Source organism: Pogoniulus pusillus, chromosome 1 (genome assembly GCF_015220805.1).
Source record: "Pogoniulus pusillus isolate bPogPus1 chromosome 1, bPogPus1.pri, whole genome shotgun sequence".
NCBI lineage: Eukaryota > Metazoa > Chordata > Aves > Piciformes > Lybiidae > Pogoniulus > Pogoniulus pusillus.
In genome coordinates, this window is record NC_087264.1 from 32,208,031 (window position 1) to 32,230,610 (window position 22,580).

The 22,580-nt window shown below is 48.9% G+C and overlaps 1 protein-coding gene across 1 annotated transcript; it reads right to left on the bottom strand.

Moving 5' to 3' along the window:
* Positions 1-1,135: 1,135 nt before the first annotated feature.
* FAM98B (family with sequence similarity 98 member B) lies at positions 1,136-17,289 on the bottom strand. Its single transcript, XM_064147880.1, has 8 exons — positions 17,168-17,289; positions 16,339-16,487; positions 14,708-14,842; positions 13,510-13,688; positions 13,064-13,144; positions 12,215-12,331; positions 6,891-7,058; positions 1,136-4,616 (listed from the first exon to the last, which is right to left on the bottom strand). Exons 1-8 carry the CDS (start codon positions 17,230-17,232, stop codon positions 4,233-4,235), a joined length of 1,278 nt encoding a protein of 425 aa, XP_064003950.1. The 5' UTR covers positions 17,233-17,289; the 3' UTR covers positions 1,136-4,232.
* Positions 17,290-22,580: the final 5,291 nt, after the last annotated feature.

The following is a 22,580-nucleotide window of genomic DNA, read 5'->3' on the forward strand; positions in this document are numbered from 1 at the left end:
TGGAGTCTTAAGACACTTGGTATGCACACACAAAACTTTGTGCTGGGGGGTGGAAATGAACAAAATTCTCTAGGCAGCTGACCCTGAGGCCACAGTGTTACTAGCATGAGTCCTTAATACTCAAGACTGACTGTGACCATAGCTTTGTGGTGTTTGTATTGTCATCTTGTTCCTACAACTAACCTGAATGACTTATAAAGGGGCCTGGTTGCAGGAGTGTCTTACAGAAGCAGTGTTTGGTGCTTCACCTGTGCTGGAAATTTTCTGCTTCAGGATGAGTTGGTACCTGGAGAATTGCTGCAGTGGTTCTCTGCCCAAAAGCTCTCTGTGGTGGTCCCTTCTTTATTTTGGGACTTCCTTTTAGCTGTAAGGAAGATGAACAGCAGAAACTGACTGCAAGGATACTGCTAAAGCTGACAGCTATGAACAGAAACCACTCACGTCTCTGTAAATCTTCAAGCTGCTTCATGCTAGGAGACAATGTGAAATGAAGGCACCAAGAGCCATGGTTCTGCAAGCACTAAGTTTTTTGTTGCAGTAGCTAATTAAAATGAAAACCACTCCCCTTTAGTCCTGCTCCAGACTCAGTTTTTCCAGACAGGAAAGAAAGAAAACCAAATCCCAGCTGCATTTCCACCCAGCTACTGTGTAACTGTGAATTCTGATCATTTAATAATTGAAATAAATAGGTGAAGGAAGATCACAGTGAAGGCAGCAGGGCAGCTCTTCAGCTCACACAGCTGCCTGTGAAGTAGCTTTTAGGGGGGGCTGGAAGTGGGTTTTTGCTGTTTCATTGTAAGTGCTCTCTCTGGCTACTTGGAAATGGTTTGTTGGAGAAGCTGGGAGAAGTGTACAGATTGTAAAGATGTTACATAAATTGTAAGAGTTGGAGCTCATATTTATAACAGGAAAAAAACAACATTCCAACTGCACTTCATATCTGTGACAAGCCCTGTTGAAATTTTCCTGTAGTGACCTACAGCCTTCTTCAGTCTGACCCAAATCTGTCCTGTCATGATGATAAACAGCAAGTGCCAACCCCATTGTCAAACACCAGCAGGAATTGTTCCTTACCAACAGGAGAGGAAGACACCACAGAGGATCCAAATCACACTACACAAGTGATGCAAACAGCTTCAGCTCCAGTGCTTTATTCCTCAGTGTTCACATCTGTTAACAAATCTCTCTCAAATCCTGAAAATAAAAATATCTCCAACCCTGGTTTTCAACCCTTGAGCAAAGAGAGCAACATTCAGGTAGATATTAAGGGAGAAGAAACACAAAGGTGTATGAAAAAAAATCTACTTACAGCAAGGACTTTTGAAAAGTCTTTTTTTCCCCAAGCCAAACATACAAAAGGTATGGAGAGGATTAAACTAAAAGAAGATAAGGAAGGAGGTTCCATAACATGGTGGTGCTTGCTTTAATTTTCAGCTACTGGCTTCACAGTTTGGAATGAATGAAGAAAAAAACAACCTGAAATGGCCAAATAAACCCCCAAACTCTCCAACCTATTTGAACTTTCAGTGGTCTACACCAATAGAATGAAATGATAATGAACTAATGTAACTGCAAGAATTGCATAAGGGGCTCACTTCATTACTGGCTGTCCTGCCTGCTACAAACAGGCAAGTAGAAGCCCCAGGCTACATCCCCAGTTACAAACAAGAGTTCAGCTCCCTGCCCTAAGCCTGATGGCATTGTCACAGAGATGAGCCTTTTGGATTTTCCCAGTATCCTTCCCTGTGGAAGCCAAATGCTTGAGGGCTGTTCAGAAATCACTTGTAGCAAAACATCACTTTGGGATGAGCAAACAATTTTGTATTAAGGCTTCAGTTGGTTATCTTCTTTCTCTGTTCCTTTGCTCACCAACACCTCACCTCCACAGCCAGCAGTCCAATCTGATGTCACAGAATGGCTTAGGTTGGAAGGGACCTCAGAGCTCATCTCCAACCTCCCTGCCATGGACAGGGACACATCTCAACTAGACTCAGCTGCTCAAGTTCTCAAGCCTGGCCTTCAACACCCCCAGGCAGAAGGCAGCCACAGCCTCTCTGGGCAGCCTGTTCCAGAATCTCACCACTCTCCTACTGAAGAACTACTTCCTAAGCTCCAGTCTAACCCTGCTCTGCCTCAGCTTCAAGCCATTCCCCTTGTCCTGCCTCTAGACACCCTGATGAAAAGTCCCTCTGCAGCCTTCCTGCAGGATCCCTTCAGGTACTGGCAGGCAGCTGTAAGGTCCCTCTGGAGTCTTCTCCAGGCTGAACACCCCCAGCTTCCTTAGCCTGTCCTCACAGCAGAGCTGCTCCAGCAGCTCTGTGTCCTCCTGCTGGAGACACCAGAACTTGTGAGCTATTCCAAACCATTAGGGAAAAAACAAGCTGAAAAATCAAGAAACCCAGAACTTTGCTTCCACAGGAGGGTGTCTCCATAATGGCTGACAACAGCCTAGGCCAGAAAGGACATTGGAAAAAAAAACCTGGCCAAGGAACTGCATTGCTAGCAGCTGAGTGAAGCAAAGCCATGAGTTGCTGTGGTCAAGCAAGGAAAGCTCCTGCCCTTTGTTAGGCACCTGCTGGGACCTTAAAGTCAGGGTAAGGCTGGATCCATCACACCACATTTATCAGAAAATTAGAGGAGAGAAATCTGTAGTTCATCAGGATTGAAATTCCAAATGTAAAGTTGCTGATGGCTTTGTTACAGAGTGAGAAATGATTTTGAACAGAGCTTTACATCATGCCCAAAGCTACCTGTGAATCAGGACAAGATGCAGGTGGTGTTCCTGGAGGTAGAATAACTAAAGCATACCAAATACGGACACCAATAGGAAATCTGTGCAGAAAGAACTTGACGCTGTGGAACATAAAACCAAGATCATAGATTACAAGTTCAACCTGCAGTTAAACCTACAGCTACACACTCAATACAATGTTTCTAGGTTCCTATCAACAGCCACCCCCAGGTTTATCAGGTGCCTTCCCAAATCTGTCTGTAACCTGACCATGATCAATGCCATCCTGAGTGTCTGCTTGGCCATCATCTCCCTGCTCCACCTCTGTACTCAGGGGCAGCCTTACAGCAACAGAAGAGATCTAAAAGACAGTGGACAGCAGAAACTTTTAAACTTGTAGCTCCATTCAATTCTTCTCCTCCTGTATTTACAGCCACAAGTGCATGAAAGCTAACTCCTAAGTGACACTGTGGAGGAGAAGGCATTCACACCACAGTAAGAGGAGCTTCTTACAGGTCACTCTGCTGGTTGGCAGAGTATGAAAGAGAGAAGTCACCGAGGAAGGGCAAATACTGTGTGAGAGGTTTAGGAGGCGGACATTTGGAGAATCCCAAACACAGAGCAGGTGGGAAGGCAAAGGAGAAAGAAAGAAGAGAGAGGAGTGGAGGTAGAGCAGAGAGGGAGAGAGGAGAGGAGAGGCAGCTGTCTGCTGTTTGTCAGGCAGTTCGGCTTACTTGCCCTTTCTGTCTGCAGGCTAATTCAGACAGCACACAGAAATGAGCTGTCACCAGAGGAGATGGCTGCAGAAGTTTCCTGCCCTGTTTTTTTTTTTTTGTGTGAATTACCAATAAAATGGGAAATAGGTGAAATGAAAACATCAAACCTCACCACTGTCCTGAGTTCACAGTACATGACCTGACCTGATTTGATGAGTTTCTGTACAGGACTAGCTCAGGATGTTACTTTTATGTGAAGTTCTAAAAGACAAAGAAACTTAATTGAATAATTTTGACCAAAGCCTTAAAGATCTTAACTTTAAAATTTGTTCATATGTCCCCATCTGAAAACTAGAAGAGGAAAAGCCTGAAAGCAGCATTCTAGAGTATTTCAAAACATTTTCTGACCAGTTCTTAGCCCTATTTTGGTTTTGTTTTTTTCCACATAGCATTTTGGAGCAGGGGAGTGGGCATGCAAGATGCAGTAACTGAGAGGCCTGGCCATGAAATGATAGGATTTTTGTTGGCTTAGAAAGGTTTTTTATTCCATTTTCTGAGGGTTATTTTAAATAAAATAGCATATTAAAACCCCACCACATGAGCAGTACGAAAAACAAGGACTGAAACCAGCACACTGGAGTAGAAAAGTTGAGTTATTCAGTGACAACATCATTTGGTCTAATGCAAGGATTCAATCTAAAGCCAAGTGAGCAGCTCTAATCTCCTGATTCCAGGAAACACCACCACTAGGTTTTGCCAGTTGCTCTGCTAATATTTACAGCGCTTTAGTATCTTCTGTAGCCTCCTCCTCCTCTTCCACCATATGGATCATTATAGCCTCCTCTGCCACCATAACCTCCCCTGCCACCATAATCTCCCCTTCCACCTTGGAAGTTCCCTCCACCTCTTCCACCGCCTCTGAAGCCCCCACCTCCAAACCCACCACCGCCTCCAAAACTACCCCCACCTCCAAACCCACCCCCACCTCCAAAACCTCCTCCTCCACCTCTACCCCCTCCACCCCCCCAGTTGCCCCTTCCTCCACCCCCACCTCCCCAGCCACCTCTTCCACCACCTTCTTGTCTTTTCTGCCAAGGAGGCATTTCAGGAGGAGGTGGTTCAATCTCTGTGGGCCTGCCTCCACGGTCAGGCACCCTCCCCATCAGCACCTACAGGAAAAAGAAGCCAACGTTTAGTTTACACACTCTTCACAGCAGGCATGGTTCCCTTGGCGAGGAACAGAATTTACTTCCTGTCCCTGTAAGCTGCCACAACACAACAGACCTCAGAGTGATCCCATTTTCCATCTGTGAAACTGAACTGACTGCAGCCAGCTAAGCTCAGATAACTGCTGTGCAACCTGTAGGAAAAAACCTATGGACACCTAGGTGAAGGACTGGAATTAAAGTGAGCAACATCCAGGACTCAGCTACAGGAATAGGTAAGTGCATCTTCACACAAAAGGCTACTAAGGAGGCAGCTGGCACTACAGAGTGCCAAGGTCAAGTCTGATCAGCTGACAAAAGATCCTTCCACGGACTCCCAACTATGTGCAGCTCCAAAAGGATGCCAGTTTGCCCTCAATCAGAGAGTCCTGAGACTCAGCTGTGTGCAGTAACACTTGGCAAGAGAGGACAGAGAAAAGACATCTTGAGTTTCACAAGGAATTCACAGAATGTGAGGGCTTGAAAGGGACCTCCAGAGATCATCCAGTCCAACCCCCTTGCCAGCACAGCACCACCCAGGGCAGGTCAAAACAGGAACACATCCAGTTGGGTTTGGAATGTCTCTGGAGAAGGATACTCCACAACCTCTTTGGGCAGCCTGCTCCAGGGATCCAACACTCTCACAGGGAAAAAGTTTTCCCTCCTGTTCTTGTGGCACCTCTTCTGCTCCAGCTTGCCCCCAGTGCCCCTTGTCCTGTCCTTGGCCATGCCTGAGCACAGCCTGGCTGTGTCCTGCTGACGCTGCCCTGCACATCTTTATCAGCAGCAATGAGGGCAGTCCTTGGAATCCTCTGCTCCAAGCTCCAAGCCCCAGCTCCTTCAGCTTGTCCTCACAGAAGATGGTCCACTGCCTGCAGCAGCTCTGTGCCTCTGAGCTGGACTCTTCCAAGGAGTTCCCTGAGATCCTTCTAAAACTGAGGTCCCCAGAACTGGACACAGCCTCCCAGATGTGGCTTCACCAGGGCTGAGTGGAAGGAGAACCTCTCTGGACCTACTCACCACAACCCTTCCAATACCGCCCAATACTTTGGTGGCTCTTACTCTGTGTACCAAAAGGGAGACTGCATTGGACAAAGGAGCACAGAACACTGATTTGAAACACAAAGATATCCAAGTGGGCCTTTTGCTTGTTGCTTTCCTGTTTCCTGACCTCTGTGTGCTGAGTGTTAGCATACTCTGGGCAGTCCCATGCACTCCAATTAAATCTTCTCAAGAAAAACAAAACAACTTTCTGTGAGATTCTACAATGATGAAGATGTTTCAGAATCTTGGGGAATTGAAAAAACACATATTCAAGGGTTCTAAAGGAGGTAAAAAAACAGTAGAGAAATCTGAAAATAAAGGATTAACAAGACCAGCCTCAGTCACCATCTGAAGGGTGAAACCTGGGCTGTGCAGTTCCTTTGAACTCACACACAGACTCTACCACTGTTACTTCTTGCCTGGGCTTTTCCATTCTGTTGCACAGCAGTAAGTTTGAAAAACAAGCAGCTGCTGTAGTGTTTAGTGGAATGCTGCAAACTCTCCTCCTTCAAAGCCCAAAGATAACTTTCAAAAGAAATGAAAACACTGAAAGCACAGTGGCATCCTGAGGGGCATCAAGAAAAGTGTTGCCAGCAGCTTTAGGGAGGTTCTCCTCCCTCTTTACCCTGCTGAGACCATGCCTGGTACACTGTGTCGAATTTTGGGGTCCCCAGTTCAAGGGAGACAGGGACCTGCTGGGGAGAGTCCAACAGAGAGCTATGAGAACAACTGGGGGACCTGAACATCTCTGCTGTGAAGAGAGACTGAGAGCCCTGGGGCTGTTTAGTCTGGAGAAGAGAAGGCTGAGAGGGGTTCTAATCAAGGTCTATCAATATCTGAGGCGTGGGTGTCAAGATGAAGGTGCCAGGCTCTGGTGGTGCCCAGTGACAGGACAAGTAACAACAGAGCCAAGCTGGAACGCAGGAGGTTCCACCTCAGCATGAGGAGACACTTCTGTATGGTGAGGGTGCCAGAGCCCTGGAGCAGGCTGCCCGGAGAGGTTGTGGAGTCTCCTTTTCTGGAGACTTTTCAAACCCACCTTGAGGTGTTCCTGTGTAGCCTGTCCTAGGTGACCCTGCTCTGGCAGAGGGGTGGACTGGATGATCTCTGGAGGTCCCTTCCAACCCCTACAGTTCTGTGATTCCACAATTATTCTTGTCAGGCCTGTAAACACCCCAGCAAGCAGCAGCATACCTTGTTGATGGCACAGGCTGTTTTCTCCCGTATTGAGCCACTGCTGGTCCTTATGATCTTGGATAAGTCCTCTCGGGCAGCCAGCAGGTGAGCTAGGGTCACAGTTGACTTTGGCGACAGGGCATAGCGCTTGGGCTGGTAGATCCGTGCTATGTCATCTGTTTTCACCTGCAGGAGAAGGATGAACTGAGCTAACCTGCTAGGCATTAAACACACAATGGCACCACAAACCAGCTGCTGCTCTCACCAGGTATCAGTTTGAAGGCTGCTAGCTTACAAAACAGTGCCAGGTGTCACCAGCTCTCTTTGCGTGGATGGAGCCACTGGCCAAGAAATTCACAGAATGGTTTAGGATAGAAGGGATTTCAAAGATCACCAGTTCCAACCCCCTGCCACGGGCAGGGACACCTCCCACCAGCCCAGGTTGCTCAAGGCCTCATCCAATCCAGCCTTCAACACCTCCAGAAAGAAGGCAGAAGGCATCCAAAACCTCCCTGGGCAGCTTATTCCAGTCTCTCACCACTCTTCACTGGAAAGAATTTCTTCCCAATCTCCAGTCTGAATCTGTCCTATCTGTCCTCCTCAATCTCACAGCCATTGCCTCCTCTCCTCTCACTACGAGCCATTACCTCTGGACGGCTTTGCCCTGCTCCTTCACAGGCACCTAAGGCACTTTTTCATCACATTTGGAACAAACCTCTATTGTTGCACCCAACTAACAGTATCACTTTACACCTATGGTCCTTGGAGGCCATGAGCTACCCAGGACTAGACAACAGAAGCGACTCTTACTCCTTCTAGGGAGCAAGAAGGACAACAGTGCACACCAACTGGAAGTTTAAAGAGAGGTTCTACTTACGAGAGCACATATGCAGAAGACAGTTGGGCAGAGTAGGTACAGCCACGAGCTAAGCCAAAGCTATCGGCCTGAAGCCTTCTAGAGTCCTCCACCCTTCTGCCCTCAGTGGGCCTGAGAGCAGGCCAGGACTGTGCCTCCCACCCCACATCAGGCCTGCAAGGCCTCAGCAGGCCGCATGACGCAGCTCAAAATTCCCTGCCAGCTGGGAGCCACCTGCCCCACACAGCACAGGTAAGAAGGAATGCCACTCTCCCTGCAGGCAGGTGTGAAGGGAGGAGAAGGGAAACAGAGTGATACCAGCCAGGGACCACCTTATACACTGTGAAACCAGAAGGGAATAGCAATGCTACAACACACTGGGACACCCACATCTGTCCCCTGAGATGGGTCTTGGTCCCTGTGGTTTTCTTAGGAGAACCTGGGACCCTTCACACTATGACAACACCACAGACTGCTCTTTATTTGCCTCTGAGCAGAGGTGGTGTTCAAGGAAGCCCAGGGCACTTTGAAACATGCTTTAATGCCCATAGTGGTATTCAAGGCAGGGTCTCACCAGAGTAAAGGGGCAGACTCTCCTCTCTCGCTCTGCTGGCCACACTCCTCTTTAAGCAAACCTTCTGGGTTTTGCTGAAATCCCAAGTACTGTAAGCCACCAGTAGTGCTCAAGCCCAGACGTTACTTAGTAGTACCAACACATGAGGCTCTTCTTGGCCATGCCTGATGACAGGACAAGGGGCAATGGCTGGAAGCTGAGGCATAGGAAGTTTCAAGTAAACACAAAGAAGAATTTTTTGACTATGAGGGTGACAGAACACTGGAGCAGGCTGCCCTGGGGGGCTGTGAGTCTCCTCTGGAGATATTCAAGACTTGCTTGGATGTGTTCCTGTGTGATCTGGTATAGGTTCAGCCGAGTGCTCCAGATCATCCTCAGTGAGCTGAAAGAAGCAACTCAACACGGAGAAACTCAGCCTAAGGAAGCCTACCCAGCACCCGTGAGCAATGTCAGAGCAATCATGAGGCCTAGCCCTACCTAGCCGGGGGGCCCACCAGGCCCCCCGGCCTTTGAATCCCCTCCACCATCCACCCAGTGATGCACCACAGAGCACTCACCGGTGACGATCCGAGGAGGATCCTTCTGCCCACAATGGGCAAGCTTGGGGCTTGCCTTTCCTGGGGCCACTTATAAAGGGGAGTGGGTAGGGTGGGGCTAAGTGGTGACACCTGGGGTGGGAGGAGACTCCAACAAGACCCTGATTGAAAAGGGGAGTGGTAGGGAGGGTAAAGTGGTGACACCTGGGGTGGGAGGAGACTCCAACAAGACCCTGATTGAAAAGGGGAGTGGTAGGGAGGGTAAAGTGGTGACACCTGGGGTGGGAGGAGACTCCCAATAGAATCCAGATTGAAAAGGGGAGTGGGCAGGGAGGGCAAAGTGGTGACACCTGGGGTGGGAGGAGACTCAACAGAACCCAGGTGTTATGAGTTTGGGGGGAAAAAAAGGGAAAATGCATTGTGCAGGGGAGAAAGAGGTAGATATGGTGGAGAGGGAGAGAAATGGAGAGGAAAAGGATGGAGATGAGAACAGGAAGATGGAATGGTCTATTTGCAGTCATCTTGAATGTTAAATTGCACAGCAAGCGAGCTGTGAGTCTGGGCAGTCCTGTTTTCCTTGTATTTCTTTGCCTTTCTCACATTTGTCAGCTCAGCTTATTTTTTTTACAAACTGGATAAAGAGAAATATTTTTGCTTGGTGTTTTTGGAGATCAAGCTGAAGTATGTAACAAAATTATATACAAATCATTACTGAATAGAAGTCAGCAGTAAGATTTTGTAACATTTCATCATGAACAACAGTTTGCAAGTTATGCAGAGACGTCTACCAGGAAGCCAGAAACATGCTCTGATTTCAGCTGGGAGAAGAGAAGACTCCACAGAGACCTAGTAGTAACCTTCCAGTACCTAAAGGTGGCCAACAAGAAGGCTGAAGAGGGACTGTTTACAAAGGCCTGAAGTGGCAGGATGAAGGGCAGTGGTTTTAAACTAGAGAAGAAATTTAGGTTGGATGTTAGGAGAAAGATCTTTACCGTGGAGGGAGTGGAGCACTGGAACAGGTTGCCCAAGGAGATAGTTGAGGCCCCATCGTTGGAGATAGTCAAGGTCAGGCTCATCAGGGCTCTGGGCAAACTGAATTAGTGCAGGATGTCCTTGCTGACTGCAGGGGAGTTGGACTAGATGACCTTTGGAGGTCCCTTCCAACTCAAATTGTTAGATGATTCTATTTCAGCTTTGATCCATTCCCTCTCATCCTGTCAATACAAGCCCTTGTCAAAAGTCCCTGTCCAGCTTTCTTGTAGCCCACTTCAGGCACTGGGAGGCCACTATAAGGTCTCCCTGGAGCCTTTTCTTCTCCAGGCTGCGGAGCCCCATCTCTCACAGCCTATCAACATAAGGGAGGTTTCTCCAGCCCTCTGATTATCTTTGTGGCCCTCCTCTGGACCTGCTCCAACAGTTCCATGCCCCTCTTATGCTGGGAGCACCAGAACTGGATACAGTGCTCCAGGTGAGATCTCTTCAGAGCAGAGAAGAGGGAGAGAATCACCTCCCTTGTCCTGCTGGATTCACTGCTTTTGGTACAGCCCAGGACACAGCTGATTAGGTTTAACTGATACAGGAACTTGCACCACTGCAAAAGAAACTCCTGCTCACTGCCATCAGATTCTTTGACGTTTGCCAGCATTATCTAAACGCTAAAATCTAAGAGTCCAAGCTGCTCTCTCAAGAGCTGTGCTAGTTTGAGGCTAATTGAAATATTTCAATGAAAAAAATTAGATGCTAAGCTGTGAAAAGGAAACATTGGCAATGCCTACTTCACTCATAGGCTTGCTGAGATGTATGAAAACAAGAACACATAGATAAGACAGTGTGTGTCTCTGTTGGAGTCAGTGCCTGTGCTTTTCTCCCTGGGCTTTTGCTGTGTCACCCATCTAATTCTGCTTCTAACCCCCCTTGCTGATCCTCTAAGCAAACCTTGCACATAAGGCCAACTCTGGGATAAGGTAGAGGGCTGGAAAGAAGGTGGAAGAGTGGTTGGGAGCCCCTCTTGGCAACTCTGATTTCTGGGAGGGCTGCTGTGTTTCTGTATTACTTTTGACTTGTGTGTTTCTGTATATAGCTGTAAATATCTGCTTGTATACTGTGCTAAGCTGCAAATATAAAGCTTCATTACTCAACTTACATCTGTCTGAGTCTAGTCTGGGTGATTTCCTAGGAGTGAGGGGGTGGGAAACTCCCAAAGCATCACAACATCTCACCCAGGGAGAGTAGTGGAAGGGGGAGGAGAACCTCACTCAACTTACTAGCCAGTAGTTAAGAAAAAGGGGAGTCGTAAAATTAAGTCACCATCCCTGGGGCAGTTCAAGGCAAGGTTGGACGTGGCACTTGGTGCCATGGTGTAGCCTTGAGCTCTGTGGTAAAGGGTTGGACTTGATGATCTGTGAGGTCTCTTCCAACCCTGATGATACTGTGATACTGAAGTGAGAAGCCACACCAGAGGACATTTGAATATATAACAGAAACAGCCATAAAGGATGGACTGTGCCAACTGGACAAATCCTTCCCCTTTCTCAGTAACTAGGACTTAGAAGTTACAGGCTGGAATGAGAAAGTGATTGGAGAGTAGACAACAGTAATGGAAACCAGCCCTGTGGAAAAGGATTTGTGGGTGCCAGTGGATGGGAAGCTGGACATGAGCCAACGGTGTGGGCTTGCAGCACAGAAGGCCAATGGCAGCCTGGACTGCATCCAAAGCAGTGTGGCCAGAGATGGAGAGAGGAGATCCTGCCCCTCTGCTCTGGGGACACCTCACCTGCAGTGCTGCATCCAGCTCTGGAGCCCTCAACACAGGAAGGACATGGACCTAATGGAGCTAGTCCAGAGGAGGGCCATGAAAATGATCAGGGGGCTGGAACACCTCTGCTGTGAGGACAGGCTGAGGGAGCTGGAGTTGTGCAGCCTGGAGAAGAGAAGGCTCCAGGCAGACCTAATAGCAGCTTGCCAGGACCTGAATGAAGCCTACAAGAGGGCTGCAGAGGGACTGTCTGCAAAGGCCTGCAGGGACAGGCCGAGGGCAGTAGTTTGAAATGAGAGCAGAGCAAATTGAGACTGGATGTGAGGAACAGGTTCTGTACCAGGAGAGTGCCAGAACACTGCAGCAGGATGCCCAGGGAGGTGGTGAGGGCCCATCCCTGGAGATACTCAAGGAAGACTCAAGAGGGCTCTGGGCAACCTGATCTAGTGGAGGATGTCCCTGCTGACTGCAGAGGGGGTTGGACTGAATGACCTCTGAAGGTGCCTTCCAACCCAGAGCATTCTGAGACTCTTTGAACTGTATTTAGAGGGGGTGTGTGTGGGGTAGGAAGAGCTGGGGCAGTGCAGCAGCCAGAGGAAGCAGAGAGCACAGCAAGCTGACCTTTGCTCTGTCAGACCAGCCGAAGGACTGCACTGTCACATCCAGCCTCTTCACCAGCAGCCGCCGCCGGCACTCGTATTCGCTGCGCAGAGCATCGTTGATTTTCTCCAACCTTTCCTGTGGTGTGGCAATGAAACAATCAAACATTGCAACTTCAGAAGTCAGTGAACTCACTGTAAAATTAACCCCAGCCAGCAATTATGGTTCTGTCCCCATGTGAATGCTATAGGTTAGGGTGCACCTCTGTAGGGCTACTGTAGCACAAAGTATTTTAGAAGTCAGTAAGGAGATGAACCAAGCCCAGGCCTGGTTCCTAACACTAACTCTGGAAGTGTTTGAGTAGCATTAGAAATATTCAGCAATTTAACTTAATGTCACAGAATAGCCTAGGTTGGAAGGGACCTCAGAGCTCATCTCCTCCAAACTCCCCGACATGGTCAGGGACACCTCTCAGCTAGACTCAGCTGCTCAAGGCCTTATCCAGCCTGGCCTTCAACACCCCCAGGCAGGAGGCAGCCACAGCCTCCCTGGGCAGCCTGTTCCTGTCTCACCACCCTCCTACTGAAGAACTTCTTCCTCAGCTCCAGCCTAACCCCACCCCACTTCAGCTTCAAACCATTCCCCCTTATCCTGTCTCTAGACACCCAAATGTAAAGTCCCTCTGCAGCCTTCCTGCAGGATCTCTTCAGGGACCGGCAGGCAGCTCTGAGGTCCCCCTGGAGCCTTCTCATCCCCAGGCTGAACAACCCCATTTCCCTCACTGCATTTGTAAAGTGCTTATAGGATGCTGTATGCACTGATTTTCACCATCCCGTGAAACCCAAATAAAGGAATGGAGAGACTTTGTACCACTTGCTCTGAGTTCAGAGGCTTTGTTAGAAGTGATTTTCCCACATGGTTATTTTGAACTTTGGAGAGGATGTCCTTGATCTGAAAAGAAACACCACAAGTGACAGTGAGATCTATTTCAGCACAATTTGCTACCCCTGTGATCAAATGCCACACATTACAGTAGACTCATAAAATCAGACACTCTTCTTCTGCCTTATCACCCATCACACAAATCATATTTCCTGCTAGCTTTCACTGCATGACCAACCTCCTCACAAAAAATATTTGATGGCATCCTAACTTGTCCTCTCACTTGGAACAGAGTACTTTCCATGTGGCTCCTGGGGGAGCTTCTCTTGCACTTGTTGCATGGGGCTGTTACGGATCAGAATGCTGGGTGCAAACTCCAGATGAATGCTTACTGAGCTCCTGCATACAACAACAGAACACATCACAGCACACACCTTTTGTTCCACGCTGGTTAACAAGGGAGGAATATCAGAAGCTGAGGAGTTTGACAGGCCCAGTGCATCACAAATAGCTTGAACTTCCTGATAAACTTCATTGTGCTTTTCCAAATGGGAGCCTTTCGTTTTTTTGCTGTTCAGTATCTTTAAAGCCTGAAGTTCTGTACTTAGAAACACTAGAGAGAAAAGCATCATCTTAACATATTTACAGACACATCTCATATACAAAGGCAAGACATCAATTTATAATTAGGTCATTACAGAAGTCAGACTCTTTCCAGTTCCCTCCTGCACTTCACCTGAATTAGCTCATTTGACTTCATTACCTTTAGTCCACACATTGTATTTGACTGTTCATCCCACCTCTGCCACCAGCCCCTGCTTCCTTAGCTAGTTTCATGATGTTACACAGTTCCTGCTGCTACTCCTTTGTCCAAGTCTAGATTAAACTTAAGACTTCTGATCATGCCTTCAGCATGTTCAAACCATGTGGCTTCTTCTTTAAGGCTGCCCAGCATCCTCTCAAAAACACAGGGATGACAGATTCATAGAATGGTTTGGGCTGGAAGGGACCTTGAAGATCATCTAGTATCAACTGCCTGCCATGGACAGAGACACCTCCCACTAGCCCAGGATTGCTCAAGGCCTTATCCAACCTGGCCTTGAATGCCTCCAGGGAGCGGGCATCCACAGCCTCTCTGGGCAACCTGTTCCAGTGTCTCAGCACTCTCACTATCAAGAATTTCTTCCTCACCTCCAGTCTAACTCTCCCCTCTACCCTCCTTCAGCTTCAATCCATTCCCTCTCATCCCACTGCTACAAGCCCTTGTATAAAGTCCCTCCCTAGCTTTCTTGTGATCTCTTCTGACATCAGGCCCCAGCAGGCTGACATCTCTATGCCCACCCATCTCAGTTTGCAGAGACTCTGGTGGTGGGAGACAGGTCTGTTTCAGCTGAGCTGTAACTGGATCACAAGAGGGATCAGGAGGCTTCAGTGGGTTGAGCCGTACTTCAAAGAAATATTACTTTCTGCTCAAATAGTTTTCTGTTTTCCACTTCTGCACAAGCAAGTTGATGCAGGCTGCAATGACTGCACACAGATGTGTCAGTAGAGAACTATTCAAAGCACACTGTACAACGATGGCACTACATGCACATTAAATACTGGAGTACAAAAAACACGGGTCTAACTTACAGAGGAGTTTCAGACAATCTTCTTTCTCTCTTAATCTGTCCTTGATGTCTCCAGATATAAGGGACGAATAGGGGCAAGCCATTTCTCTCAGAAAGCTGCTAACCTCAAGCTGGAAGCTCTCTACATCCTTGCCACCTAAGGTAATAGAGAAATGCAAAGCTAATGGCTTTGGACAGCAACATCACACTGTAATCTCATTTCCTTTGCTTATATATTTAAATTGCCAATTTTGATAGCACAAAGACTGACCAGACACCACCAATGTGACATTTTTTTCTTTTCAAAGCAGTCCTACATACAGGCAGACAAGATTTTTTAATAGAAACACTGTGCTCATGCTTTTAAGGGGATGGTCAAGCTACAGCAGTCTTTGAAGACATGAATCCAAATGAGTATCAAGAAACAGAACAGCTTATCACAGAATAGCTCAGGCTAGAAGGGACCTGAGAGCTCATCTCCTCCAACCTCCCCACCATGGGCAAAGACACCTCTCAACTAGACTCATCTGCTCAAGTTCTCATCCAACCTGGCCTTCAACACCCCCAGGCAGGAGGCAGCCACAGCCTCCCTGGGCAGCCTATTCCAGAGCCTCACCACCCTCCTACTGAAGAATTTCCCAAGATTCAGTCTAAACCTACTCTGCCCCAGCTTCAAACCATTGCCCCTTGTCCTGTCTCTAAGACACCCTGATGGAAAGTCCCTCTGCAGTCTTCCTGCAGGATCCCTTTAGTTATTCTAAGGTCCCCCTGGAATTTTCCCTTTTCTGAGCTGAACAACCCCAGCTTCCTCAGCCTGTCCTCACAGCAGAGCTCCAGTCTTTGGATCATCTTTGTGGCCTCCTCTGGACTCTCTCCAGCAGCTGTGTGGCCTCCTTCTGCTGGGGACAGCAGCACTGGAGGCAGGATTGGAGACGAGGTCTGAGCAGCGCAGAGCCAAGGGGTAGAATCCCCTCTCCTGTTCTGCTGCCCACACTCCTCTGGCTGCAGCCAAGCACACAGTTGCCTGCTGGGCTACATGAGAGCACTACTGGCTCCTGGGCAGCTTCTCAGCAACCAACACACCCAAGTCTCTTTCTTCAGAGCTGCTGTCAACCTACTCTGCACCCAACCTGGATTTGTGCTTGGGATTGGGCTGACCCAGATGTCAGGAAACTGTATCAACGTAACAAACTTTCTCCTGCACAAGTTCCAAGATTCATGAGCCAGTTATTTTCACTGATTCCATTTACAATATAAATCTCATCCAAGTTTCATCAACTTGGTAGTGCAGCTTGCATCTCTAGGTACAGCGCTGACTGGAACTCTGCACCACAGCTGAAAATACCAGGCACTAGGAACTAAGCCACTGAAACACAATTACATGCAACAACTGCTCATAGAAGATACAAATGTACTTCTTATATTCATGTAGATCTAAAGAAAAACCCAAACCCAAACACCTTTTTGTTCATACTTTTGAAAGAACCCTCAGAAGACAAGGCCTTAATCCAATAGTCACATCCATGCAAGCATCAGCCTGAGTTCGGCTATTTTCTGAACTTCGACACTGTCATTTCACTGTTAGCTGGGCAATGCAGGTCCAAACCCACTGAGCAGATACTAAATAGCTTTAATAACTCAACATTCACATACCATCCGTTGAAGTGATGCTTTCTTCCATATTACAAAGCGACTTAATTTGGGAACCTAACCAAACGCACAGCTCAAGGAATTCTGAGGATGACAATCCCTTTTCTGCCGCTTTGTTCAAGGCCTCCTCCTCCAGCAGGGGCCCTGTGTACCTGCTCAGGGACAGAAACGTTAGTGATAAGAAGCAAGTTTAAGAGAAGCCATGCAGATTTTAAAACCATGTTTCTGTAAGGTGCTTAGCAACTACACCGAAAGAGTTTATCTTTGCAAAGGATGTCTGTCAAGGCATCATTCACGCTTGATAACCGAAAATCAAGCTACATTTTACACTGTTCCTGCTCTGTTTCAGCTGCAGCACATCGGCGGGACGCCGGTAGGCAAGCACAAACCGGGCTGGCACCGCGCAGAGATGCTGCCCAAGCAGCCGCCCGGCCAGCCTCGGCCTTGCGGCGGTGGCTCGGGTATGGCTGAGCATTATCACCGTTAAACCCTCCATACCCAGGAGCCGCCCGAGCGGCCACCCTTCCTTCGTCTTCCCCTCACTGCAAGCAGTGCAGCCCCAGGCAGGCGCCATGCTCCCGCAGCCCGTGAGGAAAAGGGCCCAGCGCCGGCCGCCGCCCCGCCACCCGTCCTTCTGCCACCCGTCCTTCTGCCACCGCTCCCCGGCCCCCCGCCGCCGCCGCGCTCCTCGTCGCTGCCCCTCGCAGCCTCCGGCCCGGCCTCCCGCCCGCGGCCAAGGGGTCTCGCCCCACGCAGGGCTGAGTAGCTCTCTCCCGGCTCTCCTCGGCCCCTCGCCCCGCCAAGGGGCACCCGCTGCTGCTCCCCGCTTTACCCCAAGGCCTCCAGCGCGTCCAAGATGTCGCATTCCATCTTCGGCCCGGCCGCCAGCTCCCTCATGCCGGCCCCGCCGCCGGGCGCCCGCCGCGCCGCGCTGTGCCCTGCTTAAAGCGGCCCTCCGCAACCCGCGCCCGCCGCCGCGTTCCGCCGCCGCCTCCGCAGGCCCCCGGCCCGGCTCGGAGGGGATGCAGGGCCACCCCCTGCTGCCAACTCGCACGTAGCGAGAGGTGACCGTCCCTGCCTGCGGCTCTTGCTCTTCTCCCCTGCTGCGGGCCGACCAAGCGCTCTCACCCTCCCCGGTGGGGGTCGTGTTCCGGCCCTGACACGGTCGCCGGTGCCCTGCTCCGGCCCCGTCAGCAAGCCCAAGGCAGGAGACTCACCCGTTAGCCTCCCCCTTGTCCGTCAGGGTCCAGCCAGCTGGAGAAATGCGGGACCCAACGAGACCACAGGCACCTGTGTGGCCCCAGACACGGCGGGTGCCTGAGAAGCCAGCTCAGTTGTCTACAGACCCCTGCAGCCTGCCCCACAGCTCCTCTGGAACGCGGTTACAAAAAGCAGGCTTCTAGGCCTGGACTTGTGCAGTGTTCCTGGGATACGTGAGTTTTGAGCTGGGAAACTCTGCCAGAGTCCAGAATGGTCTGGGTTGGACAGAATCTCCGAAGGTCACCCAGTCAAAGCCCCTGAGCCAGCAGGGACATCCTCCACTACGATAGGTTACTCAGAGGGGGTTCAACTCCAGCCCCACCTTGAAGAGCTCCAGGGATGTGGCCTCGACTACCTCCCCAGGCAGTGTTCCAGCACCCTCATGGTGCTCAATTTGTTCCTTGCATCCAATCTCGATCTGCTCTGCTCTCATTTCAAACCATTGCCCTCCTCCTGTCCCTGCAAACAGTCCCTCTGCAGCCTGCTTGTAGCCCCTTCAGGTCGTGGCAGGCTGCTGTTAGTTCTGCCTGGAGCCTTCTTTTCTCCAGGCTGAACAACCCCAGCTCCCTCAGCCTGTATGACTGTAAGAACTGGACTAATACACAAGGGTTCAAATTTAATAGCAATTATTACAAGAGTTTCTCTTAATTTGTGACCCCCAAGACTGGAAACAGCTGTGGTGAGGACAACTGCAGTGAGTGGCTGGTCACAGAATTCTTCCTATTTCTTATATACAGCACAGGAATGCAAACCCAGAACTCTTGGTAAATTAGGAGAGGCAGAAATAAGCTCAAGTACTAAGTAACATTGAGCAGACTATTGCTGACCACTAGAGGGGATCACAGGAGTGGAGAAGGAACTGGATGTACTCTGATAAATGCTTTAACACAAGCTGCCTCTGCTGCTGGTAGAATTCATAGAAGCACAGAGTGCCCCAGGTGGGGAAGGACCATTACAAAGGAGAAGCCTCAAACTAGCACAACATATTAAATGAGCAAAAAAAGGCAGACCTGCAGTTAAGTCTAGCCCCTGCCACAGCAAACCTTCAGCCTAGCAGGACAAAGCAATTAATTTTCATACAAGTTCATATTTCTCATTCCTTTAAAAATAAGCCATGCCCATTTTGCTCTTCAGCCCATGTGGCATTAATCATCTCAGTAGAGCCTTCATCACACCATGATTTACATGACATTGTTTCTTAGGAATTAAGTGGTGGGGCTTCACTGTGAGAAGCTTCATGTATTACAGCTGCACTCTGGTGTTGTTTCACTGAAAGGGAACTTTATTCATCCTTGGGAAGTCACTTACCTTGGTGCTTCAGGGGTTAAAAAAATAGTTAAGAAATAATAACTAATAAAATACAAGTATCAGAATATATGCCCTAGTTAAAAGACAGAAAAGAAGGGATACCATTAAAAGACCAAGTGCAAGGTCCTGCGCCTGGGTTGGGGCAGTCCCGAGGCACTGATATAGGCTGGGCAGTGACTGGCTTGAGAGCAGTCCTAAAGAGAGGGACTTAGGGGTGCTGGTGGACAAGAAGCTCAACACGAGCCACCAGTGTGCACTTGCAGCCCAGAAAGCCAACCAGATCCTGGGCTGCATCGAGGGAATGCAGCCCCTCTACCCCTCTACTTCACTGTGGTGAAACCTCACCTGGAGCACCGTGCCCAGTTCTGGAGCCACTGTTACAAGAAAGACCTGAATGTGCTGGAACATGTCCGGAGAAGGGTCACAAGGATGATCAGAGGGCTGGAAAACCTCTTCTATGAAGACAGACTGAGAGAGTTGAGGCTGTTCAGTCTGGAAAACAAAAGGCTTTGAGGAGGCCTTATTGTGGCCTTCCAGTATCTGAAGGAGGCTACAAGAAAGCTGGGAGGGATGTTTTAGAATATCAGGTAGTGACAGGACTGGGGGAAATGGATCAAAACTAGAAGTGGGTAGATTCAGATTGGATGTTAGGAAGATGTTCTTCACCGCGGGAGTGATGAGACACTGGAACAGATTGCCAGGGAGGTGGTGGCAGCCCCGTTCCTGGAGGTCTTTAACACCAGGCTGGATGTGGCTCTGAGCAACTTGATCTAGTATGAGATGTCCCTGCCCATGGCAGGAGGGCTGGAACTGGATCATCCTTGAAGTCCCTTCCAACCCTGACAATTCTATGACTCTATGAATAGTTTACTTCTAAAAAACCCAAATAAATCAAAGCATCATAAAGTGGCACATGTTGGGTCTTGAATGTAAAGCTGAGACTTTCAAAGTATGAGACATCCTTTCCACTGGGGCTTGACTCACAAGTCATACTTCACCATTTGTAGCAAAACTGGAGTCTTAACATATTGGGTAAAGATTTATAACAAGCTTCCATCTGTTAGCTGAGCAAGTGGGCTTGGTCTGCTCATACTTGCTGCTTTAATAAAGAGCCAGCGTTGCTTCTCAAACCACAGCCTGCCAAGGAGGTTGCAGGAGATCAGGAGGTTGCACTAGTTGTGGCCAGTCCTGAGCTGTTTACATTACTTGTATGTTTGGAGTAGCCTTTGCCACAATGGTGATCCAACCTCACCAGCTTGTGCCTTGGGAGAAAGGCAGAGTACTGCCATTGAGAAAGGGCTGAGAAGTGGCCTCAGGATAGTTACTTCCTTGACTAATGCGTGAGGGTTAGAGTTAGAATTGAGGTTAGGGTTAAGATTAGGGCATTAGGGTCAGGCCATTAGGGTTAGCCCATCAGATTTAAGATTTGGATACTAGGGTTAGGAATATGCTTTTGGTCATTAGGCCATTAGGGTTAGGGTTATGGTTAGGATTATAGCTACTTTTAGGGTTAGAGCAAGGGAGATCACAGAATCAAAAAATCACACAATGTTAGGGGTTGGAAAGGACCTCATAAGCTCATCCAGTCCAACCCCCCTGCCAGAGTAGGATCACCTAGAGCAGATCACAGAGGATAGCATTCAGGCAGGTCTTGAATATCTCCAGAGAGGGAGACTCCACAACCCACCATGGGCAGCCTGTTCCAGTGCTCTGTCACCCTCACAGTGAAAAGATTCCTCCTCATGTTTCCATGGAACCTCCTATGCTTCAACAACTTCCACCATTGCCCCTTGTGCTGTCATTGGCACCACTGAGCAGAGCCTATCTCCACCCTCTGGGCTCCTCACCCTTTACATAATTATGAACACGAATGAGGGTAGCCCTCAGGCTCCTCTGCTCCAAGCTCAAGAGCCCCAGCTCCCTCAGTCTCTCCTCATTTAACCAAGTTCTGTGGTGGTGGCATTCTACCTTCTTCTTGCTCTACATCACTGTAACTGTGATGTAGAAAGGCCTCTAGTGGGCATCACACTGGAGAGGCCTTGTGCTAACAAGCACAGCCTCCCCTTTGTGAACTGGGGAGGCCACCTCATGCCTGAAAGTTATAAAAGGACCAAGACCTCTTGGGTCCACACCGTTGCACCTACCACAGAAAGAAGCCCTTGCTGGATGTACATCCACCACTGAAGAACTTGGACTGATCCTGTGAAGATGTTGCTGGATCCGAGGGTGGCTGTGTCTGTCTTTCTCTCTTGCAATTTTATCTCTCTCTGCTTTTCCTTCCCCTTTCCTTCTCCTCTCGTCTAACCCAGTGTCTTTAAAGAGCAAGTGACTGAGAGATTTTACACAGCACTCCTTGGATCAAAGAGAGCTCATTAGTCACTTGGTGTCAGTTCACTTCCATTTACTCCAAGTGAATTTTTGAAGCTAGCACAACCTCCTTGCTGCCCCCTCAGGAAACTGGCTTGTGACATCATGTTGTGGGTGAAATCCTAACAAACACTCCCTCTAAGTTATCTGGCTGACACATTTATCCCAGCACTCACTGCTGCCAAATTGCCTTTCCTTTCTAATCGCTGCATATGAGAGCAGGGAAAATTAATTCCATAACCTCAATGGTTTTCTCTGGGCAACAGACAGGAAATTAATAACCTGTTGTGTTTGTGGTCATTAGTAATGACTGAAACAATCCAAAGAGAGGAGAGACAGCAGGAGGCTGTGGGAGAAGGGGCATTTGTGATCTCTGATTTTTTGGATCATTTTATATATATGAGGTTAAAGCAAAGTGTCAATAAAGTCAAGATGAACGCTTGTGGTCCACTGTGAAGCATTCAAAAAGCCATCAAAGAGAAATCAGAATGGGAGAGGTTGCTTTTAAAAAGTTAACTAAATAGAAAAGCATCTAAAAAGACTCATGGGCTAGAAGGGCTGAGCATGAGTGCTTTGTGACCTATGCCTCTCAAGACCTTAATGGGAGGAGTATCCAAAGTAGGAAGTGGTAAGGACTTGGACCTGATGGAAAAAGTCCAGAGGAGGGCCACAAAAATGATCAGAGGGTTGGAACATCTCTGCTACAAGGACAGGCAGAGGGAGCTGGGGTTGTTCAGTCTGGAGAAGAGAAGGCTCCAGGCAGACCTAAGAGCAGCCTGCCAGGACCTGAGCGGGGCTACAAGAAGGCTGCAGAGGGACTGTCTGCAAAGGCCTTCAGGGACAGGATCAGGGCAATGGTTTGAAATGAGAGCAGAGCAGATTGAGATTGGATGTAAGGAACAAGTTCTGCACTGCGAGGGTGCTGGAACAGTGCAACAGGTTACCCAGGGAGGTAGTTGAGGCCCCAGCCCTGGAGATACTCAAGGTCAGGCTCACAGAATTACAGAAGCTTTCAGGTTGGAGAAGCCACTCAGGATTGCCAAGTCCAACCTGTATCCCTACTCTACAAGGTGCACCCTAAATCATATCCCCAGGCACTGCATCCAAACAACTTTTTAACACATCTAGGGTTGGTGACTCAACCACTTCTCTGGGCAGCCTGTTCCAATGCCTGAGCACTCTTGCAGGGAAAGAGCTGTGGAACAGGGCCCTGAGCAACCTGCTCAAGTAGATGTTCCTGCTTTCTGCAGTGGTGGTTGGACTGGATGACCTTTGGAGGCCCCTTCCCAGCCGAACCATTCTATGATTGC